General features: G+C 35.6%; 1 protein-coding gene across 2 annotated transcripts; it reads right to left on the reverse strand.

Annotated features, from left to right (window-relative positions):
* LOC132564130 (carnosine synthase 1-like) lies at positions 1 to 25,068 on the reverse strand. Of its 2 annotated transcripts, XM_060228808.1 has the most exons (7): positions 24,845 to 25,068; positions 9,948 to 10,121; positions 7,488 to 8,126; positions 6,554 to 6,731; positions 3,461 to 3,760; positions 2,727 to 2,989; positions 1 to 2,093 (listed from the first exon to the last, which is right to left on the reverse strand). In XM_060228808.1, exons 1-7 carry the CDS (start codon positions 24,911 to 24,913, stop codon positions 819 to 821), a joined length of 2,898 nt encoding a protein of 965 aa, XP_060084791.1. In that variant the 5' UTR covers positions 24,914 to 25,068; the 3' UTR covers positions 1 to 818. The 2 variants fall into 2 exon arrangements, with proteins under 2 accessions (XP_060084791.1, XP_060084792.1); XM_060228809.1 differs by lacking the exon at positions 9,948 to 10,121.
* Between the last annotated feature and the right edge of the window lie 2,769 nt (positions 25,069 to 27,837).

Consider the following 27,837-nt stretch of genomic DNA (forward strand, 5'->3'; position numbering starts at 1 on the left):
ATATCATTTGCACATGATTACAAAAATGTTAAAAATTGCTTCAGAAATGAAAATATACATACATAAATCAGACATGAGTCTGTTATGTTGTTATATAAAGCATTTTCCAGTAAAAAAAAATCTAAATCACATTGTATGATATCAATACGTCATTGCTGATAAAAAAAAAACTCCATTTTAAGTCAGTCATGTAATGTATCTATTTACGGAAGACAAAATTAGTGATCGTGTTGTACAGTAAAACACACATTTACGAGTTACACAACAAGGAATATGTACACTACAGGACTGATGTTTGTTTCCCACAAAATAAATTGTCCTTTGACCAATAGGGGAAGAAAACACAACATGGTCAGTATAATAAATTCTGCATAGAAAAAATGCTGATTTGAAATTACAAAAATCAATGGGTAATTTAGCTGGTAGTTAGATATGTAGATTCAGCTAGATGGACATAAAGTACATGTATAATGAAAAATTTATCTTGAATATTTAAAGAAAAAATCATTAAATAAATAAAGTAATTCTTTAGTCATGATATCTTAATGAATACAAACATCAGTCACTCTTCTGATGGTAGTTTGAACGCGAGATTAAAGAAATACAAAGCTTCATAGAGGTTTTCTGATATATGCTCTGTATTCAGAAGAAATGGCTCGTTTCACATAACTTGAAAGACAAACGGACATAAGATTAAGCTAACAGATATTTCTCAAGCCATTAGTGCTAGCGTAAGACAAGCGTCTTGTTCAAGTGTCTCTCAAGAACTATGCACCGAAGAAAGTCCACAATATCTTTGACTTGCGTCCTGGCTATTTCTAACATAACAGATATTCAGTATTTCGTGGAAAGAATTCTGACACATACTTCGAGACATCGTAAGAAGAATTGCTGATTTCGAGTTCCGAGCATAATCTAAGCAATTCGGATTTCGCCGTTTCCAAATCTTCCGCTATCACAGCGAAATTAGAAAAAGGTTCTTCTACTTCCTCGTCAAAGTCCCCTTCTAAACTTTCTTCGTTGTCTAACTCGTTGTAGCGTATTGTGTTTGATTCGTGAAGAGTGTAGATTTTGTTCCTGACACTGACGCGGGACAGAGTTTCTTTGTGTGCCGAGGGAACACACATCACTCCCATGATATGGCAGCGTGGCGTAATGGTTCGCGGCAAGATTGGCTTGACGCCGGCAGCGATCATGAAGGAGCAGAGAAGAATATCAACCTCGTAGCAGGACTTGATCCAATCTCTCAGGTAGAACCCGCCCATCCGGGCATTTATCTCCAACAGTTTTGGGCCTGTTGACGTCATTATCATCTCGACATTAAAAACCCCGTTGACAAGTCCAATTTCAGTGCAGCATTGATACGCTGCTGTCTTCAGCTGTGCGGCTTTGTCCGGCGGAAGACACGTCGGCATTAAAGCTGCTGTTTCTGTAAACGTTCCCGGTCTCGTAGGGCCATTATCAGAGATAAAAGCAGCAATGAGACGTCTTTGATATATGATGATATCTATGTCATGTTCTGTACCCTCATAATACTCCATAAGCATCATATCGTTCCCGTGTCCTAGTCCAATTCCGGGATGATCAGACTCTTGTCGAAGACAACTTCGGATTCTTTCATACTCGGCCCGGCACTCCTCTTCGTCCTTGACCAACTTGACACCAACAGCACTAGAACCATATTCGAGTTTCAAGACCGCTGGGAATTGGACATGCTTTGCAGCGGAAGCAATTTGTTCGGATTGTCGGATAGCAGCAGATCTGCCTGTGTACAGGTATGTCCGCGGAAAATGCGGAATATCAGCCGTTCGCTGACGTAAGAGATGCTGGGTAGAGCTCTTCTTTTTAGCGATCAGCGCCCCTCGTAGACCGGCGCCGCAGTACTTCATTTTGTCACATATATTGGCTGCGAGAGGCCCACAGTCTTCCCAGAACGTGCAACATCCGTCGACATCGTCGATATCAGTCGACAGAAGCTGAATAATATTTCTCGCGTGACGGTCGTCCTGCATGTGGTCAGAGAAATCATACTGAAGAAATTTATCTACATTCTCCGAAACGAACGAATCTTCAACATCATTCACAAGAAAGATCTACAAAAAAAATGTAAAAAAATGGGTATTAATTTATATATAGATCTTGATAAGATTTAGTGTTATCGAAAGATTTTTGTTAAATTTAATCTATAGCATGGTAGTAGATACCAAGTGTTGTCTGACTGCAAGGGTTGCTGTTAGTATCCCAAAAGTGACACAGACTACAGAAGATTGTACACAAGATACACAATTGAAAAGTATTTTTCATTACAAATTTAGAATTTTGTACCATAGAGTCAAATAATGGATTAAACTGAACCATGATTTGTTTACTTTATTACATTCACTATTGTAGTTTATTGTCCGAAGTCTATCACGTGTAGTTATATTTATGTTATGGACATTTTTATTTACTATCAACAAATAAATAAATAGATAAAGAAATAAAAATAAATAAATTGATTATTTACAAAGTGACACATCAATGATATATTTCGCAGTAACAAAATATTGGGGCCAAAGTGCCAATATCACTCTGGATAGTCATTAGTATGTATCATAATGGTTTCTTCTTTAGCTTTCTCAGACATTAAACTGTATGGAAACAAATATGAGAATTCACATAACATATTTGACGGTTTTTATATTCAGATAAGACATTTTATTATTAGAATATATACGACAGCATACCTTGATGCCGTAGTCTTGTGCTGCTTTCCAGATAAACCGCTTGCTGAAACCACCAGCCCCAATCACGAGGATTGTCTTTCCCTGCATTAGGTGGCGCTGGGATCGCTGTACCATTGTGTCCACTAGGGGGCTAACAGATTTCCCTTGTATGTCACAGTTCATTGACTCAAACAGTTGACAGTTGATGGTGCAGTCGTGACTGTTCACCTCTATTGCAATTGGGGTCAAACTATCATCTTTCTCTCCGAGAACAAAATCTAGTCCTAAATCGAAAAAAAAAACATATCGTTTCAGAGATCATCGTTGAATTTAATATACATCAAAGATGTCATTCAAATTCACAACACGGATCCAGTTTTTACTGTATAAACGCAATTAAGGCACTCTCACCGTGTCCAACATGACTGAAACACATTTTGACTGTTACACAGTTGGATATTACCTTAATACACTGTCGTACTCATACATATCATTTTTACGCCTGAAGAGCGTTACGAACTGTTTCTACCAGTTTACGGAAACTTCCTAAACAGATTAATATCGTTCATTCAAAGAAACAACAGCGAATGAAACATTTGGTCTCAGATTTTAACACAAGAAGTTGTAATAAGTAATACAAAGCAAATTATATTGCTCAGCTATCAAATATATATTCGTGTTTTATTTTGAAGCTTCACACTAAATTATCCACCTTTTTTATTGCAATCTGTTACCATAACATAAACAATGTGTACCTATAACATCCGTTTGGCCCCCATCTCCCCCTCTCTCTGATGACGTCATTTCCTTTTCTTTACGAATTATTTCTCCCAGGAGATCTTCAGAAATTTTTGACGTTTTTTCTCTGAGTCGATTCCTTTCCTTGGCACTTGTGACTCCACATGTACACAGTGTCGTGTCAAACGTTTGGGGGACCGTATTGTCACCATTGATTGGCTGGTTCCTTTGGCCAACACCACATATTAGTGTAGTTGTCTTTGGGTGATCCCCGAATCCTCTACAAACCGTTGACCTCAACCGGAACGATAAATCTTCTGGAAATTAAAATGTGAGATAAAGCAATACGGAAGAAATACATGACATCTAATAACTAAGAAATATTTAGTAATAATTTCAGTCTCATGATATCGAAAATATAAGCTTTTTATAGACATATCCGAGACACTTGAATAGTCAGTGTGTTTTGGAGTCTCGCCCTCCCTCCCCCACCCCCTCCCCCTCCCACCTAGACCCCCTAAACACAGCTGCTTCAGCAAGTATATATAAATATATATATATAGAAACAAGATATAGGCCAATATATACGACTCGTAGATATGAACGAAACGGGATACCTATTAGAAGGCTCTGTGTTGTCATACTTATGACGTGAAAATCTATCAAGTGAAGATAGTGCCTGTGGCATTTTGCTTATTTTCCCCCTTGATAACACTATCTCTGGACGTCGTAACCCTGAAAATTTGGAACCTTTAGAATACCTACATTATCAGTTTACCGGAAAGTTTTACAGATCTATTTAGTGTAATCTAAACTTCCGTAAGTTCCTGATATATATATTGGTTCGTTTAAAAATATCTGACATGTTTTCAGAAATTGAGACATATCTTAAATACGGTAATTATTCACAGGATAACAAAAGTATGTCTTAGCAAAGATAAAGTTTGGTTCGATCAGGTAAAGTGTTGGAGAAAAGCTTATTTACTAGTTAAGCTAACCTGAATGAATCTTCTCCTTTTCATATGAGAAATTAAATGACTACTGTTTGATTTTAAACGTTACAGAAATCAATACTATTGTATCGATAAATAATAATTTCATTCAAGATTTCTTGACTATTTGAGCAATAATTGGTCTGTATCGATAACCTGGATATTTTTCAGCTTTCACTTGAAATATTTTAATTCACAAATATTTTTCGATGTCCCAACTAAAGGGTGAGGAAATGTCAAAGCTTAAAACTAAATTTTTAAAAAATACTTAACATATACATGTTTCTATTTTTCGGCTTTGTCCCTGCAGACTATTTTTTATTGATATAAATCCCCGATATTTATGAATCATAAGGTTTCATAATGGCTATGAAAGTATGAATCTTGATTTGATGATGATGATGAATTGTTGAATGTGGATGATGATGATGCATTATTTAGTATGTACAATAATCATTATAGTAATATTGATTGTCATATGTATGTTGAAATGGATGATGAGGAAGATTATCATGTTTTTGATGATGATGATGATGATGATGATGATGATGCATTATTTAGTGTGTAACATGATAATTTTGATTGTGATATATGAGGATTATCATGTATGGTGATAATAATAATAATAATAATAATAATGATCACATGCATTGTTGAATGTTGATGATGATGTTGATGATTCTTTTGAATGGAGTGTTCTTGTTTGACACGCAATGACTATATGTGCACCTGTGGTTGGATGTGTGAGAGGGTGTGAGTGTATTTGTCCTGTTCAACGTGTAAAATCTTGAAAAATAAAAAATTATAAAAAAAAATAAATCCCCGTCATCAGGATATTTCAAGCAAAATTGGTACACATAATCTCACCTTCCGCCATTGTTGATGCAAAACGTTCATAATCCTTTGTTCTAGTTTCAGTTCCAGTGACCTCAACGTTTTATGTATAACCTTGATTTTCTCGTCATGCCTTTTTAGCATATGATAAAAGCTATGGGCAATTGTAGATATTTTACTAAGTACAACGACCAGTTACCAAGACAACCGATCCGGGCCACGTGATCATAAAACCATTACATAATGATGTTTTTATTCACTGCTGTAATGTAATTTGCCATTTGTAATTGCCATTTAAACTTCAAACCACAATACCCACAATACTTGTAACCACTGAGTAAAACCCACACATACATACCACTATGTTTGTAAAACATAATACCTGATACACATTATTGTTTAAAGTATGACATAATGACTTAATCTTTTACAAATTCGTGAAGAAACAAAAAAAAAAAAAAAAACATAAAAAAGGGGATTACTAAGCATACAACTCTGCGCGTAGAATACTCATGTGTGGATGACGTCATTTTCTGTGCTCCCTGATTAGGAGGAACCCGGAAGATCGCCTGAAGGTTTGTGATAATCAGGCAATGATTGACGGGTATTCTCGTTTAATTTACAAGGACCATACACCGACCGACACTTGAAAGATAATAGACTCTCCTACTCCATATTTTAATTTCGTTATGTCTTTTATCTGCTTGGTTTTCAGGACACGTTCATTTTTGTGTTAACTAATGGTTTCTTTATTTGCCTATGTAAAAATCGACCGAAATTGTCTTTGACTGATTACAATAATTCTAGCTACGTAACGCGAAGGTCAGCTATGTGAGGATTACAAGGATATTAACATTGGAACGCTATATTCTCTACATTGCTTTTTCCACACAATGAACTCGTTAAACGATCGTTTTAATTCTAAATTTAGAGACAATGCTTAGTAATAATCAAAATGTAAGTTTGTGAGTACCATTTCCGTTGTCCTTAACGTACAGAAAGGACTATGAACAGTTACTGCAGTATGAATTGTGACATTTGTGAAAATTATATTTTGTTTCTTGTTTGATTGATAAAAACAATACTCATTCACTTTTTTAGATTTTTTTTTTTTCAAATTTCAGATAAGCTAAAGGTCAGTTCTTTCTTAAAATATTATGGATAACATCTTATACAGCCTTGTATTTGTGAAACTCCAAATCAAATTTCGCATTTTTATTTTTATTTACCATAACTCAATTTCAAATTTGTCGACGGAAATGTATTTTTTCTGTTGTTATTTACCAAAATGTTTGTACTTGGTCGGTGGGGCGTAAAAGGTCTCCACGAGGATGCTATTTTCTGGTTCTAGATCGTTTAGGAGGTGAATGACGGCTTCGACGACACCTTTCAAGTCATTCCGAGCGTGATACGTCACACCAAGACTTCCGTGCCAGATAACTCCTGAGGGTTTCACCACAATCTGATGTAAAACAAAAGAAATCAGAGTTGACAGCAGTTGCGGGGAAATTTTGCAATACCATTAAACCTCATTAAATCGAACTCATATAACTGGAAGACCGTTTAATTCGATGCCTGTCATCGGTCCCGACCAAATATCTCACTAAAGATTAGAACTCACGTACATGAAATAATCTGATAAGTCGAAGTTTTCCCAAGGTTCAATCGACTTTGAGATAATAAGGTTCGACTTGGTATTAGAAAGTCCCATTGTTTTCTACAGTAAGCCCGCTGTTTCATCTACTTGAGGACTGAATATATGTTAATTGTTTTGCCTTCTGGACATGTTGACATATATAATTATATTTCTTAGCATTCTAACAATTCGTGGGACGATTAACTATAACGGTAAAAATATCCATATATATGTCCGCCACTGAAATTGCATGATGATGGTCTGATCATCCAAGGTTAGAGTATCGGGAAACACGAATTCAACAGCTATTTGCCGATCTTCGTCTCTCTGATATTTGTTTCCATGGTTGATCCCCCGTGAATATCAAGAAAGCATTCTATAGAGGGTGGTGCCTTGTAGAAGTTGGTGCCAACGTCACCAAACCAACCACTGGAACCGTGGGATTCGAACCAGTACACCGCGGATCATCACCTGTCGGGTGTAGGATCCCAACTCTAAGAAAAAACCTGTTATAAGATCACAAAGTCTACACCAGTGCAACTAAATACGCAAAATATTTTAAAGAAATATTTACGAACTTACCTTATCTCTTAATAAGACAGGTTTGGAATTCAGAAATCGTTGAACCTCTTCATAAATTAGGCTTGTTGTTCCTAATTTTGTGTCAAGCTTGATAACTGTTATATCCGCACCAGGAGCGGTGTCATACCTCAGATTACATTTGTAGGTAAATGCTAGTGTTTCTGGATAGTCAGCATTGATGTTGGCCAGCAGAGTTCGGGTCCAAAGTTTATCATCCACGTTTTTGACCAAATTTAGGGAACTGGACATAGGACAATCCAGATTAGACTCCAGTGTCTCTCCATCTGATCTCTGACCATCTGTACACGCGCGCGTGAAATAATTTAGGAAATATGTTACCCTACGGGGCGGATTGAAAGTATCCAGAAACGATTGGCCCGCAAGGTCCATGGTTATCGCTTTGTGGACGTAGAGAGAAAATAATTCCGGATTTCTCTTGGACCTGACCTTCGTCAACCAAGATGTTGACATCACAAGGAGCATATCACGTGGGCATATTTTACCGCCTGCAAGTAAAATTCCGAAACATTCAACTGGTGACGAAAGCAAGGCAATAGTGACGTCATTGCATGTAAATTCTCTTCGTGGTGTGTCTGTTCTGTCAACCGTTTCCGGAAATCCGTTCTCATATAAGGAATACTGAAAGAGATTAAATGATTAGATTAAATAAATGATATTTAGAATAATTGAATTGTTGAAAATATCATATGGTTTAAAAAGTGTACTTTAAATAGATTTCTTTGTTCATCAAACTATAAAGATGATATCTAATAGTGTCTTCAGTAATAACAAACATATTTCACAAGTGTTTCTAATATTTTGGTATATTTCAGGAATGCGTAGAATAACAAAAATGTGTTATTTTTAACTAGGAAAACACTTTTATCTAAAAGATATTTCTCTCTATTTCACTGGCAAAAAATGTAGTAAATCCTTATAAACACACTCTACATACTCCATGAACACGTGAAATCCTTGCTCGGCTTGTACGATGAACATTTGGTTGGTTTGAGCAATGCAAGGGGTTGTACGATGAATATTTGGTTGGTTTGAGCGATGCGAGAGGCTTGTACGATGAACTTTTGGATGGTTTGAGCAATGCGAGGGGCCTGTACGACGAACCTTTGGATGGTTTGAGCAATGGTAGAGGGTTGTACGACGAACCTTTGGATGGTTTGAGCAATGCTAGAGGGTTGTACGACGAACCTTAAGGTATACGAACTGAACGTGAAGGTTCTTAATTATAGTTAATATCTATATGGTTATCAAGCATCGTACAACTGTCAACAACGTGTTTGATATTCTTTTCATTTTTTTAAACTGGATCTCTTTAAAATTAAAAGTGGCTGGTCCCGCAGGTAAGACTTCAGAATTGTATATCCTGTCTCTATTGCATGATCGCATGAGGTGAAGAAATTTGGGAGTTGACATTTTCTCTTTTTTTTCTAAACACTTCCTTTCTCTAGTAACCACGTGATACAGCTTTAAACACATTTTTATAAAATACCTACTAATCACAAGAGAAAACGTTGTACTGTATTAACACCCGATGTTTTCTTTGGTATAGATACGAAAATATGTCTTTTTATAAAAGTACTAGAGCTTCCTATGGCTGATGATAAACTAATAGTACTCAGTGTGGCATTGCTGTATTTGACGTGCCATTAAATCATTTTTGTAACCATGATCTGTAGATGGGCTGTCAAGACCACGAGGAGTTTTAGTAGGATGATTGACAGGTTTAAAGCGTTTTTAAGATTACGGCTATTAAAGCGTCTCTATAACTTGAATTACTGTTTCACAGCTCGATTGTATTTCTTTCCATACATCAATGACACTTAATATTATAACCATCATTGTGTAAAACTTTTATTTTCTACTGTTGAGAGTATGCCTGTAAATAAGTAAATGTAAGACATTGAAAGTATATATAAGTATATATAATTATATCTTAGAGAAATATATGTCTGTCAATTTGAATGATGTAAGAAAGAAAACAAAACAGGGATGCTGAAAATACATCAAAGGGAGGGAAAAGACAATAAGAAAATGGAGAAAGTGCCATATATGTTTTGATAATTTGAATCTGACATCGTCCTCAATAATGCTGAAAAGAGTTTATTGGGACATCCAGCTTAAACCCGAATACGTGTGTAGAGAAAATGCCTAGATGCGTCATTAACATGCCCGAATAAATTCCAACGAGTCCAGGATATGTCTCAATGAGACCAGGGAACGTACATGGCACTATTAAGTTACATATTACTCGAAATCAATAACATTAAATACAAGCTTTCGTTGATATAGACTGTTTTAGGAATGAGGTCTGTTCAGACGATCGTACTTCAATCAAGACAGGAAAATTAAACAGAACGATTGCACTTTGACTGCTGACATTTACAAATTAGTTTGTAAGTAAAGGTGACGGAAAATTTTTCATTGCATCGAAAAATGACCTACCTGGAGAGCATCGTAATAATTGACAATGTGGACATCTTCTAGTGGAACGGCGATGGAGGGACTGGGCGGACCCAGATCTACGTCGATTGACCATGCCCTGTAGGAACCCACAGCAGTGGTGTACAGGCCGGTCTTCTCTTCATACAAGTCCGATACAGACGGAAAGTCGGACACCTATAAAACAACAACTAATATTAGTTTGAATAATTACATATTACTCGGTGCACTTTACGCCATAGCTATTGTTATCTTGACATTTGATAACCACAGTAAAATATCAATTACTTTACAGACATCATTAGACCGGAAGCAGTAGATGGCGCCACTTGAGCTTCACTGACAACGCCAGGAAAACAAAACAAAGTCCAAAGAGCAAATAATTAAACTGTTTTTCTTTTCTATTTTTGATCACATACATCACATCACATTAATTGAATGTGGATGCTTTATACTTCTCTTCACATTGAAACCACGGTTACATAAACTTTTGGATAATAATCTAATTCCTTCATTAACCACTTCACGTCATAATTAGTCAGTGTAATTCTGAGGCGGAGTCTCATTGTAGCAGCTGGTGGCTACCTTAACTACCTTAACGAAGAACATATGGAAGTCCCGTCTGATGCAATCAAGTGAAATTAGGGTTAGTGTCTTGTGTGTCTTGCCCTAAGACAGAACCAAGAGATCGCAGACTGGTGTATTTCTCAGCAGTTGCATCTAGTGTAGGTTAGGAAAAGGTCGTATACCCTTATTGATAAATACCTATGTATACCATTATCGATAAATACCTATGTATACCCTTATTGATAAATACCTATGTATACCCTTATTGATAAATACCTATGTATACCCTTATTGATAAATACATATTGTACCCTTATTGAAAAATACCTATGTGTATCCTTATTGACAAATACCTATGTATACCCTTATTGATAAATACCTATGTATACCCTTATTGATAAAACCCTATGTATACCCTTATTGATAAATACATATGTATACCCTTATTGATAAATACCTATGTATACCCTTATTGATAAATACCTATGTGTACCCTTATTGATAAATACCTATGTGTACCCTTATTGATAAATACCTACCCTTATTGATAAATACCTATGTATACCCTTATTGATAAATACCTATGTGTACCCTTATTGATAAATACCTACCCTTATTGATAAATATCTATGTGTACCCTTATTGATAAATACCTTGTATACCCTTATTAATAAATACCTATGTATACCCCTATTGATAAATATATACCCTTATTGATAAATACCTACCCTTACTGATAAATACCTACCCTTATTGATAAATACCTACCCTTATTGATAAATATCTGTGTATACCCTTATCGATAAAAACCTGTGTATACCCTTATTGATAAATACCTACCCTTACTGATAAATACCTACCCTTACTGATAAATACCTACCCTTATTGATAAATATCTGTGTATACCCTTATTGATAAATACCTACCCTTATTGATAAATACCCACCCTTACTGATAAATACCTACCCTTACTGATAAATACCTACCCCTTACTGATAAATACCTACCCTTATTGATAAATATCTGTGTATACCCTTATTGATAAATACCTACCCTTATTGATAAATACCCACCCTTATTGATAAATATCTGTGTATACCCTTATTGATAAATACCTGTGTATACCCTTATTGATAAATACCTACCCTTATTGATAAATACCCACCCTTATTGATAAATATCTGTGTATACCCTTATTGATAAATACCTACCCTTATTGATAAATACCCACCCTTATTGATAAATATCTGTGTATACCCTTATCGATAAATACCTGTGTATACACTTATTGATAAATACCTACCCTTACTGATAAATACCTACCCTTATTGATAAATATACCCTTATGTGATAAATACCTACCCTTATTGATAAATACCTGTATATACCCTTATTGATAAATACCTACCCTTACTGATAAATACCTATGTATACCCTTATTGACAAATGATAATAATGATAAACTGATAATATTTGTGGGACTTCAAGTTACATCTAAATCAGATTATATTTAGGAAAGTAAGAGCACAAAAACTGACCGACCAATGAAATGGAAGGATCCATAATTAGTATGCATAGATATTAACAGATGATGTTGATTGCTGAACTTATGTGCCCTACTATGCATCTGCTGACCAAGTCTCATCTAAATCGGATTATATTTACGGAAGTTAGAGCACGGAAATGAACCGACCAATGAAATCAAAAGATACCTCATTAGTATGCATAATCATTAACAGATGACACTGATAGTCAAACTCAGTCTTAATGACCCCAAGATGCATCTGCTGACCAAGTTTCACCCAAATTGGATGATATTTGGGGAAGTTAGAACACGGAAACGAAAGTGTTATAGACAGACGGACGGACTGACGGACAAACCCAAATTAATATTCCCCGTTTCGGTGAAAGCAGGGGATAAAAACGAAAACTAGTAAACAGACAAAAGCAAAATCGTTCTTAGTATGTGTTGATACACCATCTTCATTGGGCAAACATTTGAAATGCGATATATCGTACTGATCAAAAACTGAAGCTTTCTTTTTCATTTATGTTTCTCACTGTTTTGTTGTAAATTCTGAGACACACCTGCATCATTTCATGACGTCATAAAAGGCTTGCTTCTATAAAGCGGTTACAGTAAGCCTAGAAAATTAAAAATAAAAAGGTGAACAAAGCAGAGTCCGCTACTTGTGACATTTACGTATAGATAAAACTAGTAACTGATGTTGTTTAAATCCTTAAAACAAGTAACTGAAGTTGTTTAAATCCTTTAAACTAGTAACTGATGTTGTTTAAATCCTTTAAACTAGTAACTGACGTTGTTTAAATCCTTTAAACTAGTAACTGATGTTGTTTTATTTCCTTTAAACTAGTAACGGTAACTGAAAATTAAAAATAAAAAGGTGAACAAAGCGGATGTTGTTTAAATCCTTTAAACTAGTAACTGATGTTGTTTAAATCCTTTAAACTAGTAACTGATGTTGTTTAAATCCTTTAAACTAGTAACGGATGTTGTTTAAATCCTTTAAACTAGTAACTGATGTTGTTTAAATCCTTTAAACTAGTAACTGATGTTGTTTAAATCCTTTAAACTAGTAACTGATGTTGTTTAAATCCTTTAAACTAGTAACGGATGTTGTTTAAATCCTTTAAACTAGTAACTGATGTTGTTTAAATCCTTTAAACTAGTAACTGATGCTGTTTAAATCCTTTAAACTAGTAACTGATGTTGTTTAAATCCTTTAAACTAGTAACTGATGTTGTTTAAATTCTTTAAACTAGTAACTGATGTTGTTTAAATTCTTTAAACTAGTAACTGATGTTGTTTAAATTCTTTAAACTAGTAACTGATGTTGTTTAAATCCTTTAAACTAGTAACTGATGTTGTTTAAATCTTTTACATTTGGGTGGTCGGGTGGCGCAGTGGTAACGCACTAGACGTCCAGGGTTCAATTCCCGGAACACACGTGAAAAGACATAGAGTCACCTGCCTGGGGTTTCCCCTGGTAATCCGTTTCCCTCTTATAGTAAGACCCCTCAAGGAATTTCTATCCGGGCTAACAAGAGTGATTAATATAAGCTGATAGCTTGTTTCGCAATTGTTGTATTATAAATAAATAAAGTTTATATATCATGTAACTGCTGATGTGAGTTATAGAAATGTATAGGGCAAAAGCTTGTATTACTTACACAGGCGGAGTAACATGAAGAAAAGGTGGACAGTGTTTGTAGGAATCTGTACTTGGCATTCCTTATCTTATCTGGTCATATTACGTTACGTATTCCAAATCCTGTATCATGAAGATTATATATGATTGAACTCCAAAAAAACTGTTTCAGTTCACATAGTTGTATCAATCGAATTTAAATGTCTTTTTCAGGAATTCAAAGTAGTTAAAAGTAATTATGTCAATTTATGCTAAAACTAGGACATAAAACAAAAGTGAGCAGGTTACATATGTAAAAACAGAAATTTCATAAAGAATGAAAGAGATACCAAAATATCGTAAATATATAATTTATAACAATAAAAAATAACAAAACTGAAATATACAAAATAAACACACAAAAAAAAAAAAAAAAAAACCAACCAAACAAAAATAACAAAAACACTTAAAACAAAAAACTGCAGCAACACAGATATCCAAACGTCATGAACCAACAACACAGACATAGAAATATCACGAACCAACAACACAGACATACAAACATCACGAACCAACATCACAGACATACAAACATCACGAACCAACATCACAGACATACAAACATCACGAACCAACAACACAGACATACAAACACCACGAACCAACAACACAGACATACAAACACCATGAACCAACAACACAGACATACAAACATCACGAACCAACAACACAGACATACAAACATCACGAACCAACAACACAGACATACAAACATCACAAACCAACATCACAGACATACAAACATCACGAACCAACATCACAGACATACAAACATCACGAACCAACAACACAGACATACAAACATCACGAACCAACAACACAGACATACAAACACCATGAACCAACAACACAGACATACAAACATCACGAACCAACATCACAGACATACAAACACCACGAACCAACAACACAGACATACAAACACCACGAACCAACAACACAGACATACAAACACATTTTTATCTCCTTTGTTTTGTATCTGAAAGATACGAGAACGAAAATACACATGCTGCATAGAGTTTAAATTTAGAATTGATTAAAGAACGACGTCGAGAGGGAACTCGGACTGTACGGGATCAAGAAGGAATGGTCAGCGTATTGATCTACCTGACCTTGTCGACATCAAGAGGGGGTGGTCAGTGTGTTGATCAACCTTACCTTGTCGACATCATGAAGGGGTGGTCAGTGTGTTGATAAACCTGAACTTGTCGACATCACGATGGGGTGGTCAGTGTGCTGATAAACCTGACCTTGTCAACATCAAGAAGGGGTGGTCAGTTTGTTGATAAACCTTACCTTGTCGACATCAAAAAGGGGTGGTCAGTGTGCTGATAAACCTGACCTTGTCGACCTCAAGAGGGATTGGTCAGTTTTTGATAAACCTGACCTTGTCGACATCAAGATAGGGGGGTCAGTTTTTGATAAACCTGACCTTGTCGACATAAAGAAAGGGGGGTCAGTGTGTTGATAAACCTGACCTTGTCGACATCACGAAGGAATGGTCAACATGTTGATAAACCTGACCTTGTCGACATCACGAAGGAATGGTCAACATGTTGATATAACTGACCTTGTCGACATCAAGAAGGGGTGGTCAGTGTGCTGATAAACCTGACCTTGTCAACATCAAGAAGGGGTGGTCAGTTTGTTGATAAACCTGACCTTGTCGACATCACGAAGGAATGGTCAACATGTTGATAAACCTGACATTGTCGACATCACGAAGGAATTGTCAGCGTGTTGATAAACCTGACCTTGTCGACATCACGATGGGATGGTCAGTGTGCTGATAAACCTGACCTTGTCGACATCACGAAGGAATGATCAACATGTTGATACAACTGACCTTGTCGACATCACGAAGGAATTGTCAGCGTGTTGATAAACCTGACCTTGTCGACATCACGAAGGAATAGTCAGCGTGTTGATACAACTGACCTTGTCGACATCATGATGGGGTGGTCAGTGTGCTGATAAACCTGACCTTGTCGACATCACGAAGGAATGGTCAACATGTTGATAAACCTGACATTGTCGACATCACGATGGGATGGTCAGTGTGCTGATAAACCTGACCTTGTCGACATCACGAAGGAATGATCAACATGTTGATACAACTGACCTTGTCGACATCACGAAGGAATTGTCAGCGTGTTGATAAACCTGACCTTGTCGACATCACGAAGGAATGGTCAGCGTGTTGATACAACTGACCTTGTCGACATCATGATGGGGTGGTCAGTGTGCTGATAAACCTGACCTTGTCGACATCACGAAGGAATGGTCAACATGTTGATACAACTGACCTTGTCGACATCTCGAAGGAATTGTCAGCGTGTTGATAAACCTGACCTTGTCGACATCACGAAGGAATGGTCAGCGTGTTGATAAACCTGACCTTGTCGACATCACGAAGGAATGGTCAGCGTGTTGGTAAACCTGACCTTGTCGACATCACGATGGGGTGGTCAGTGTGCTGATAAACCTTACCTTGTCGACATCACGAAGGAATGGTCAACATGTTGATACAACTGACCTTGTCGACATCTCGAAGGAATGGTCAGCGTGTTGATAAAACTGACCTTGTCGACATCAAGAAGGAATGGTCAGCGTGTTGATAAAACTGACCTTGTCGACATCATGATGGGGTGGTCAGTGTGCTGATAAACCTGACCTTGTCGACATCACGATGGGGTGGTCAGTTTGTTGATAAACCTGACCTTGTCGACATAAAGAAAGAGGGGTCAGTGTATTGATAAACCTGACCTTGTCCACATCACGAAGGAATGGTCAGCGTGTTGATAAACCTGATCCTGTCAACATCACGATGGGGTGGTCAGTGTGCTGATAAACCTTACCTTGTCGTCATCACGAAGGAATGGTCAACAAGTTGATGCAACTGACCTTGTCGACATTAAGAAGGAATGGTCAGTTTGTTAATCAACCTGACCTTGTCGACATCAAGAAGGGGTGGTCAGTGTGTTGATAAACCTGAACTTGTCGACATCACGATGGGGTGGTCAGTGTGCTGATAAATCTGACCTTGTCGACATCAAGAAGGGGTGGTCAGTTTGTTGATAAACCTGACCTTGTCGACATCAAGAAGGGGTGGTCAGTTTGTTGATAAACCTGAATCTGCCGATAGTTGAACGGGATGGTCAGTGTATCAGTAAACCCCTCTAGAACCTCTGTATCTGTCAGTCAAAGTCAAACGGCTCCCTACTGATGTTTTACTGCTGTGTCTAAGGCTATTGATTTACTAGAACAATTATAACAAGTATGTTATCTGGTGAACACATGCCCTACAGAACAAACACCAGCATGCTTTGTTAACATGTTAATGGACGAGACGAGTGATTTCCTGGCCCCCTGACATCAGCTCCCAACATCAAAAGTACATGTACATACATGGCATTTTACCACATGTACGGTGAATATATATATATATATATATATATATATATTTGTGGTTCACATCCTTCACGGAAGACATCTAATAGAACATGATTCTATAAATAAAACTTATTTTCATGGTATCTTCACTTTTAGTTAGGGAAGTTTCTTCCATCCTCAGTAATAGATAAAATTAGAATCCCTCAATGATAACGAAATTTGCAGAATCCTCTAACAATTCTCTAATAATAGACATTTTCATCTTGACTGGGTTTTTCATACGGGCGTTCCCTATTCAAAGCGTAAATACAAAGTTGATAAACTGACGACGCAGAGGCCTTGATTTACCTATCTATAGGATGAAAGAGAACTAACAGACCTGAAATGGAATGCGGTTGGGGAGGGGTCAGGGAGGAGTTAGGAAGGGGTCAGGACTGCGGGACCATAAATACCAGTGAAACATATCTAGTGAAATGGAATCCCTTATTTTCCCCCAGGTTACATCAAGCGGTCAAGTCGCCGAAACCATGCCGCTTCGTAACTCTTAATAACCGGCAAAGACAATGTTTGTCCCTTTTACATATTACACACAGATATGTTTCAACTCTGCATATAACTGAAACCATCGATAGCATCTCCCGTGTAAACAACATAAATATATTGGTACTGTGTTCTATCTCTTCACAGATGTTTATAAGATCTCCATTGCCTTTCGTTAATGAGAACTTTGACCTCGAGGTTTCACAATCTAAAACTCCGGGATATCTTTACCAGTAATTATCTGGCGTTCGAGGAAACGATGTATCCAGATAAAAAGGCCTGCTGCAAACGGCAGGAATATATTGTATGTTCATCCCTCGATTATTTCAACAGCATAAATCAAGTATAGTAATAATATTTCACACAATATCTCACTCGATAAGCATGGAGTTTTAGAACATTTGCAAGAGATAGTTTTAAATTACATGCATTCTTGCAACCCTACAATGTACCGTAAGTTGTTTCTATCATTCAACATGTAAGACGAAGTTATTTTAATTATAAATTTATATAACTTATATAATTTCAAATGTATTCCGTCAGTAGTAAATTTCAAATATTGTTTATTTAAAACAATTGCGAAACAATTTATGCCAACTTACATGGATTACTCTTTAAACATGTGAGGGATCTTACTGTGTGAAAAATTACCCGCGCAGGTGACACTGAATCCCTATAAATTAGCCTCAATATTCCCTTCACATGTACGCGATTCAATTTTACCCATTTTTTAAAATGATTATCAATTTTATGTGATATCCTGTCAAACATCGCAGCTCAGAATAACTAAGAAGAAAAGTGTTAAGATCTTACGGGTGTTATACCGCAGACAAATATCGACTCCATCAGGCCCTCGGCTCCGTATGTGTTGCTACTGTATCTGATCTGGTTTTTCTGTGAATTGATAGTTTTATATGATGATTTCAAGCTACACCAAAGAAGCAAGAAAAGTAAATCGAAATTTATAGCCGCCTACAAATGGAATTTACTTTTACTAAGAGCCCCTGGTACCTACAGCTGTCGAACCCCCGGTACCTACAGCTGTCGAGCCCCCGGTACCCACAGCCGTCGATCCCCGGTGCCCACAGCCGTCGAGCCCCGGTGTCCACAGCCGTCGAGCCCCGATGCCTACAGCCGTCGACCCCCGGTAGGTCAAAATACATATTTATACCTGTAATTCCTTAATTATACAGTTCATTGATTCAAACGGCTATTTGAAAAAGAACTCTTTGTTTAAAAAATCAGTATGCTCAACATCAGATTATGTTTGGACATGACATTGTTACAAGAAAAATTCGTTTTTTTTTCATTTTAATTGAAATGTCAGAATTTACTTTGACTAGCGAAACTGAGTTGATGTGTTGGAATAACCATCAAATATTCTGCTACAATTTCGGTGGGTTCCATGCACTATATGAAAAGACAAACAAAAGGAATATAGGAACTCATATTCCCTACTTTCAATATTTCCTATTGACCTCAACTGGCAAACGATACCAGGAACAGGTTCCCATGCAGACGTTCACACTAGGAATAATCTGGACAGTTTCAAATCTAATTGAAATCCAAATTAAATGCTACTATCGTCTCTCCTCAGCACTATACATTGTTCACAACAGCGAGGCTAATAATCATCCCCAACTACATTCCGGAAGGCTTCATTTAAAATGAACGAACTTGTCTATTTCAATTTACGTAAAGTTTACTTGGTTTGCCTAATCTTGCGAGGCAGACAGCGTGTACCTCTCCAGTGTTTCTATATCTGTTAGAAGAGTATCTTAACATCGAGACCACCTACATGTATGCAGTGTATTTGAACAAATGAATCTGCATATCGTGTATATTGTGTATTTGAGCATCATATATGTATTCCGTATATTTGTAAATTGTGAATATTTATACCGTATATATATATACTATGTATACTGTGTATATGTATACCGTGTATACTGTGTATATGTATACTGTGTATGTGTATACCGTGTATATGTATACCGTGTATATGTATACTGTGTATATTATACTGTGTATGTGTATACCGTGTATATGTATACCGTGTATATGTATACTGTGTATATGTATACTGTGTATATTATACTGTGTATGTGTATACCGTGTATATGTATACCGTGTATATGTATACTGTGTATATGTATACTGTGTATACTGTGTATGTATACTGTGTATATGTATACTGTGTATATGTATACTGTGTATACTGTGTATGTATACCGTGTATACCGTGTATATGTATACCGTGTATACTGTGTATGTGTATACCGTGTATATGTATACTGTGTATATGTATACTGTGTATACTGTGTATGTATACCGTGTATACTGTGTATATGTATACTGTGTATACCGTGTATATGTATACCGTGTATATGTATACTGTGTATATATATACCGTGTATATGTATACTGTGTATGTGTATACTGTGTATATGTATACTGTGTATACTGTGTATATATATACCGTGTATATGTATACTGTGTATATATATACCGTGTATATATATACCGTGTATATGTATACTGTGTATATATACCGTGTATATGTATACTGTGTATATATATACCGTGTATATGTATACTGTGTATATGTATACTGTGTATATGTATACTGTGTATACTGTGTATATGTATACTGTGTATATATATATACTGTGTATATGTATACTGTGTATACTGTGTATATGTATACTGTGTATACTGTGTATATGTATACTGTGTATGTGTATACCGTGTATATGTATAATGTGTATATGTATAATGTGTATATGTATACTGTGTATATGTATATGTATATGTATACTGTGTATATGTATGTGTATATGTATACTGTGTGTATATATATACTGTGTATATGTATACTGTGTATATATATATATGTGTATATGTATACTGTGTATATGTATACTGTGTGTATATGTATACTGTGTATATGTATACTGTGTGTATATGTATACTGTGTGTATACTGTGTATATATATACTGTGTATATGTATGTATATGTGTATATGTATACTGTGTATATATATACTGTGTATATGTATACTGTGTGTATATATATATATATACTGTGTATATGTATACTGTGTATATATATATACTGTGTATATGTATACTGTGTATATGTATACTGTATATATATATACCGTGTGTATAATGTGTATATATATATACTGTGTATATATATATACTGTATATACTGTGTATATGTATACCGTGTATATATATACTGTGTATATATATATACTGTGTATATGTATACTGTGTATACTGTGTATATGTATACTGTGTATATGTATACCGTGTATATGTATACTGTGTATATATATATACTGTGTATATTATACTGTGTATACCGTGTATATGTATACTGTGTATACTGTGTATATGTATACTGTGTATATGTACACCGTGTATATGTGTATATGTATACTGTGTATACTGTGTATATATATATACTGTGTATATGTATACTGTGTATACTGTGTATATGTATACTGTGTATGTATACCGTGTATACTGTGTATATGTATACTGTGTATATGTATACTGTGTATATGTATACTGTGTATGTGTATACTGTGTATATATATACTGTGTATATGTATACTGTGGTGTATATGTATACTGTGTATACTGTGTATATGTATACTGTGTATATGTATACTGTGTATGTATACCGTGTATATGTATACTGTGTACTGTATATATATATACTGTGTATACTGTGTATACTGTGTATATGTATACTATGTGTATATGTATACTATACTGTGTATATGTATACTGTGTATACTGTGTATATGTATACTGTGTATACTGTGTATATGTATACTGTGTATATATATACTGTGTATATGTATATATATATATACTGTGTATACTGTGTATATATATACTGTGTATATGTGTATACTGTGTGTATATATATACTGTGTATATGTATACTGTGTATATACTGTGTATATATGTATACTGTGTATATGTATACTGTGTATATATATACTGTGTATATGTATATGTGTATACTGTGTATATGTATACTGTGTATACTGTGTATATATACTGTGTGTATATATATACTGTGTATATATACTGTATATGTATATGTATACTGTGTATACTGTGTATATGTATACTGTGTATATATATATACTGTGTATATGTATACTGTGTATACTGTGTATATGTATACTGTGTATGTATACCGTGTATACTGTGTATATGTATACTGTGTATATGTATATATACTGTGTATATATACTGTGTATACTGTGTATATGTGTATATGTATACTGTGTATATATACTGTGTGTATATGTGTATACGTGTATATGTGTATATGTATACTGTGTATATATATATACTGTGTATATATATATATATATATACTGTGTATATGTATACCGTGTATGTGTATACCGTGTATATATATACTGTGTATATATATATACTGTGTATATGTATACTGTGTATACTGTGTATATGTATACTGTGTGTATATGTGTATGTGTATATATATATATATATATATGTGTATATGTATACCTGTGTATATATATATATACTGTGTATATATATGTATACTGTGTATACCTGTGTATATATATATGTGTATATGTATACTGTGTATGTGTATATGTATACCGTGTATATGTATACCGTGTATGTGTATACCGTGTATATATATATACTGTGTATATGTATACCGTGTATATGTATACCGTGTATATGTATACCGTGTATATGTATAATGTGTATATGTATACCGTGTATATGTATACCGTGTATATGTATAATGTGTATATGTATACCGTGTATATGTATACCGTGTATATGTATACTGTGTATATGTATACTGTGTATGTATACCGTGTATACTGTGTATATGTATACCGTGTATGTGTATACCGTGTATATATATACTGTGTATATGTACCTAAATCATACAATTACACTATCGTCATAAACAACACCAATATGAAATAGTCTTGTTAACAAATTCATTTTATTTCTGACATGAAAGTGAAAACTATCGCTAAATTCTGAATTAATCCACTAACTGTGTTTGTTCGTCAGTAATAAAAGAAGTTTATTCGCTTTGATATCAAATCAACCGGCCATGCGGCTCTAAATCTATATGATTCTTTGAGAATGTTTTAGTTTGAGTGTCATTTTCCGAATAGATTAGTCAAGAAAATTAGACATGATAGTCTGGCCTGTCAGTATGTGAGCGCGATCATGCAGACATCTTTTGTAACGTATTTATTTGTGAACTGTCAGTTCGACGTCGAGCAGACGACGTTGACAAACATATTAACATGTATGTTATGGGGACGATTAGGTTTTTGTTGCAAATTACAAACAGACTGTTATAATGTTAGAGGTTTGTAAAATTATGGAAGCCTCATACTATTGAGGTAGTCTAATGACATCGCATTCGTGTATGTCGGGCAGTACACGTGACAGGTTGTCATATTTATTGTAGCACAAAGTCTCAAAAGTTACTAGTCGGTATAATGAAACACTGATGGTTAACATGTATACTGTGTACTCTATACCGTGCATGACTTAACGTGTATCCGTGTATCGAGTACCCGTATGACGTGTATCGTGTGCCCTTATGACGTGTATCCGTGTACCTTGCATATCAGGTATTGCGTACTGCTTATCTACAAGCATACATGTTCAATGCGCGTCAAATAGATAAACAAATAGAGTCAGATAGAGACAGCCGATATTTGAACAAAGCGAAAATCTGTACATACTATTGACATCAAATGCAAAATATGTGTTTGATTGTGACTTTCGTAATACATACCGGATATTCTTACAGCCTTACATAAATTATGATACGTTTTCTTGGAGCCTTGACATATTACCTAAACAGCACGTCATATGTGAAGTGGCACTTAACACGATTGTTACGTTTCACTTAACGACAAACTTCCGGTGCTCGAAACAGTCGCCGTCACCACTAAGATGATGCACATGTAAGTGTCATCACATTATATTTTCTTTTAATTTTGTTTTTATCTAATATTTCTATCACCAACGTTTACACAGGTTTTTGGTCTGAAGCATTTAAACGTTTTAACGGAATATAAAGTGACACCGAATTCAGAACTGACAACTAAGGCAGGTCAACAAAAAAATTTAAAATATAGATTTCCGGAAACACCAGATCAGTCAGTATGACAACGATGATAAGCCGATCACAATTCATAAGGTGCGTTTTATAACACTTTGTGCTTTATTAAATACAGTTAAAAATGTAACCAACTCATAAAATTAAATATTTATCACACACTTGATGTCTGTCTGATATCTAACGATAAAAGGAAATGCTGTTAGGAAATTGTAATATGTATTGAATATTAAGGTGCCACATGTGAAAACAATACTATTTTAGAATTTATTGAAATTGTCATAAATAGTGCTCCCTTAGGTAATTTCGTGTGAAATAACGTCCACCTTATTTTCAGGAAGAATTATTTTTCTGTATTAGAATAAAGCTAACTATAGCCTAATGCTGTGGAATAATCCCAAAAATCCCGGGTATCTAGAGTAAATGCAAAATTATCTAAATAAGATTGTATTCCATCAACCTAAAATAGTAATTAAAAAAGAAACATGTACCGATATATCATCTGATTGTGTCTTTTCTTTTTTTAAATCTATCTTATTTTATTTTTACTTATAAAACAATTAGATAAATTTGCCTGTCATAGTTAGAGAGAGTGACAGAAAGACAGAGAGGGAGAGAGAAAGACAGAGAGAGAGAGAGAGAGAGAGAGAGAGAGAGAGAGAGAGAGAGAGAGAGAGAGAGAGAGAGAGAGAGAGAGAGAGAGAGAGAGAGAGAGAGAGAGAGAGAGGAGAGAGAGGAGAAAGGAAGGAGGAGTAGAGAGAGAGAGAGAGGGAGAGAGAGAGAGAGAGAGAGAGAGAGAGAGAGAGAGAGAGAGAGAGAGAGAGAGAGAGAGAGAGAGAGAGAGAGAGAGAGAGAGAGAGAGAGAGAGAGAGAGAGAGAGAGAGAGAGAGAGAGAGAGAGAGAGAGAGAGAGAGAGACAGACAGACAGACAGACAGACAGACAGACAGACAGACAGACAGACAGAGAGAGAGAGAGAGAGATCAACATTTTCTTGTCAAGTCTACATGCTTAAATACACAAAACCTACCTTTTTCTGCTGTACTTGGCCCTCCGTGATAGTTATCACCCTCGCCAGCTTTTGAATCACTTGTTCCATTTATTTAAAGAATTTAGATCAACATCTGTTGAAACATAAGTAGATAAGAGATGTGCAAGTTATGTGAATTAATCGCTTGTCCGTTCGATGTTTCACAACTTTAGTTGAGAAGATTGACGAGATAGCACCACTGACTCCGTATGAGGACCTGTTCTTACTTTCGCGTTTTATAATCCGTTGCGCTGCCATTACAACCAATGAATGATCACCCCAACACCCTCGTAACTTCCGTTTTAACTGTTTCCGCGTACTGAACGCATAGTAGCAAGATATTCGCTTCTAATTATCTAACAAAAAATAGAGTGCCCACTCCATATCCTGTTCTCACGAAACATGCACATAGCTTAATAATCTCATTTTACGAAGATAAAAAAATTGGAGTCGGTCACATGTATCTACAAGCACATGTGTGTGTACCTCTACGTACATACATGTACTGTATGTCAGTAGACAAGTCGACCTGCAGTCCGCCGACTACACAAGCTTTAGCCGTATCAGTTCAATTAAACTTGAATTAGAATGTCCGCATACAGCGATTAGGTTACACAAATATTATTGAGAACTGTTTAAATCAATAGTACTCAGTATAAAATAATTTGAACTTCGTGTTTGATACAAGCGGTAAAATATACATGTAATTTAAATGGTATTTAGGTCGTGTTGATCTGATTGAAATATGTCACTGTCTTTTTAATAAGCGGATCACATAATTACTATTTCTGTACCGTTATTAACAATGGCCGTGCAGTTCTGTGAAATATCCTGATAATTCAACAGCCAATCCTCTGCAGCTGGTCCTATTTGAGATGATGAAAAGTCTTAATATGCAACCGTTTCTATGAACTAGGCTGCCATTTCCATTTCCGCGAAAAGGATTTCATGCGACGAGAAAGATCAGAAGGCCAAATATTAGGGCATGCTGGAAAATCGCGACTAGTCCACAGTTTGGTACCAGATAATCAATGGAAAATGGTAGACATTATTGTACTAGTATTTCTTTATTTATCAAAGGGCCCAGATTATCATAATGTATATATTTGCAAATATTTGAAGCTTGCTGACACATAATACTATAGATTTAACGACAAGAAATTATCATAATCAAGATGAAGAGGTTGTCAATATTAGCAACGCTTACTTTAATATGTTTAGGAAATATAACGTGAAGCGCGCTCACGAGTATTCTGTAACCTGCATGCATGAAGTGATGAATCGCTTGCTTGACTTCTTATTTCTATGTATTTTTACTGTTGTTTCGTTGTATCTATATTTCTGGGTTTGCCGTTCTGTGAACAGCCAGGATCTTAATGAGGCATGGTCTCCTTGAAATAACTGGTATCTAACTCACTGAACAACATATGAAGGTCAGTCGCGTGCCATTCAGATTAATTTAGGGTAGAGTGCCTCGCCAAAGGACAAACCCTCAATAATTGATAGACCAGACGGTTCATTTATCAGTTTCCCGAGAAACAAAACCCGACACGGTTAGGGAGCCTTGAAGCAGGCACCTCTTGTTGTTTTGTTTTATAGCTAATATTCATAGTAACTAGGTTTATCGAGTTGTGTAAGCTTGGATGGAAGGATTAAAACAATTTCTGCTGTACGTTGATTACTAGTCAAGTTTGAGTCGCACGTTAGAATAACTGCAGTCAATATAAGTACAGAACATACATCATGGTTATCTTCAGTTTTCTGTTTAGAAAGAGGTATAGCGATTAAATGTGTCGGAACACCTATTTCAGTTCTTTTGGTAGATCTGAAGATACGTTACTGATGACGACAGGTGAACGTGCATTAGGGAGCCACCGTGTCTAAATATAAAACATGTACGTCCGAAAAGTGGTGTGTTTAACGTGTTTGTCGCTGGCGATATCTCGATTAAAACTTATGCTTTACATGGCACATCGAGATGTCATTCTATCATGTCTCCAGCACAATCAGGTAGGACTCTATGTTACTAGTACTATCGTGTAACTCATCGGCTTTATTCGGGTTGTGATCGGCAATTGCCGCAATGCGTATGAATATGTATAAATAAGTCAAACAAAACTTACCCAAATAATTAGTTTATAAAATGTATATTGAAAAAAAAATATATATATATAATTTCATGATGTCACTAGATGAGATCTTCACTGCGACTCCTTGAAAATTCGACCAACGGGGATGTAACGTTTTACTGCCTGTGCTACAGACACTGATGAAGAAATCAGCGACATTTTAATCGTGAATTCAGTTTAAAAGCATAAGCATTTAACACTATTTAATTCCATTTGATTTTCCAGTTTTTCGGTATCAGCGCACGCTTGGGGCTATTTTCAAGGATAGGATTTACGTTATATTTGATCACACTGAATTAGGTTCACTTGCCTTAAAGTTGGTACATGTATGCGCTGTGCGTCAAAATTCCAGTCAAAGCTAGTTTAGTTAAAATTTGAACATATTGTTCATGTAGGTACTTCGAAGATTATGTTTATCATCACTTCAGTGCTAGTTTGTGAAAGCTATATCAGACACTCTGAGGCTTATATTTAATAGTGGTGCGTTATAGCAATACGGAATAGCAAAAAAAACGGGGTATTTGTGATAAATAATCCGAATGTCGGACGTCATTGTCAAAAATGTCAGCCAGTACATTAAATAACGAAAAAGAAGTACACTGTCAAGTGATCTCGTTACTTTTCCGGTGTGATATCTTTTACACTATTATCACAAGACGAACAAGGAACTTCCTATTGATAAACTTTGCAAAAGTAAACGAAACATGCTAGTGAGTTGTAGGGATTTGTCTATGACGTTTGGAGTTACCTCCCTTCGTAATAAATTTGGAACCTCTATAACAGAGTGCTGTAGAGATTTGTATATAACGTTTAGAGTGGCATCCCTTCGTCATACATTCGGAACATCAATAACAGAGTGCTGAA

Source organism: Ylistrum balloti, unplaced genomic scaffold, assembly GCF_031769215.1.
Source record: "Ylistrum balloti isolate Yb309-2 unplaced genomic scaffold, AGI_CSIRO_Ybal_v1 Utg372002, whole genome shotgun sequence".
NCBI classification, from domain to species: Eukaryota; Metazoa; Mollusca; class Bivalvia; order Pectinida; family Pectinidae; genus Ylistrum; species Ylistrum balloti.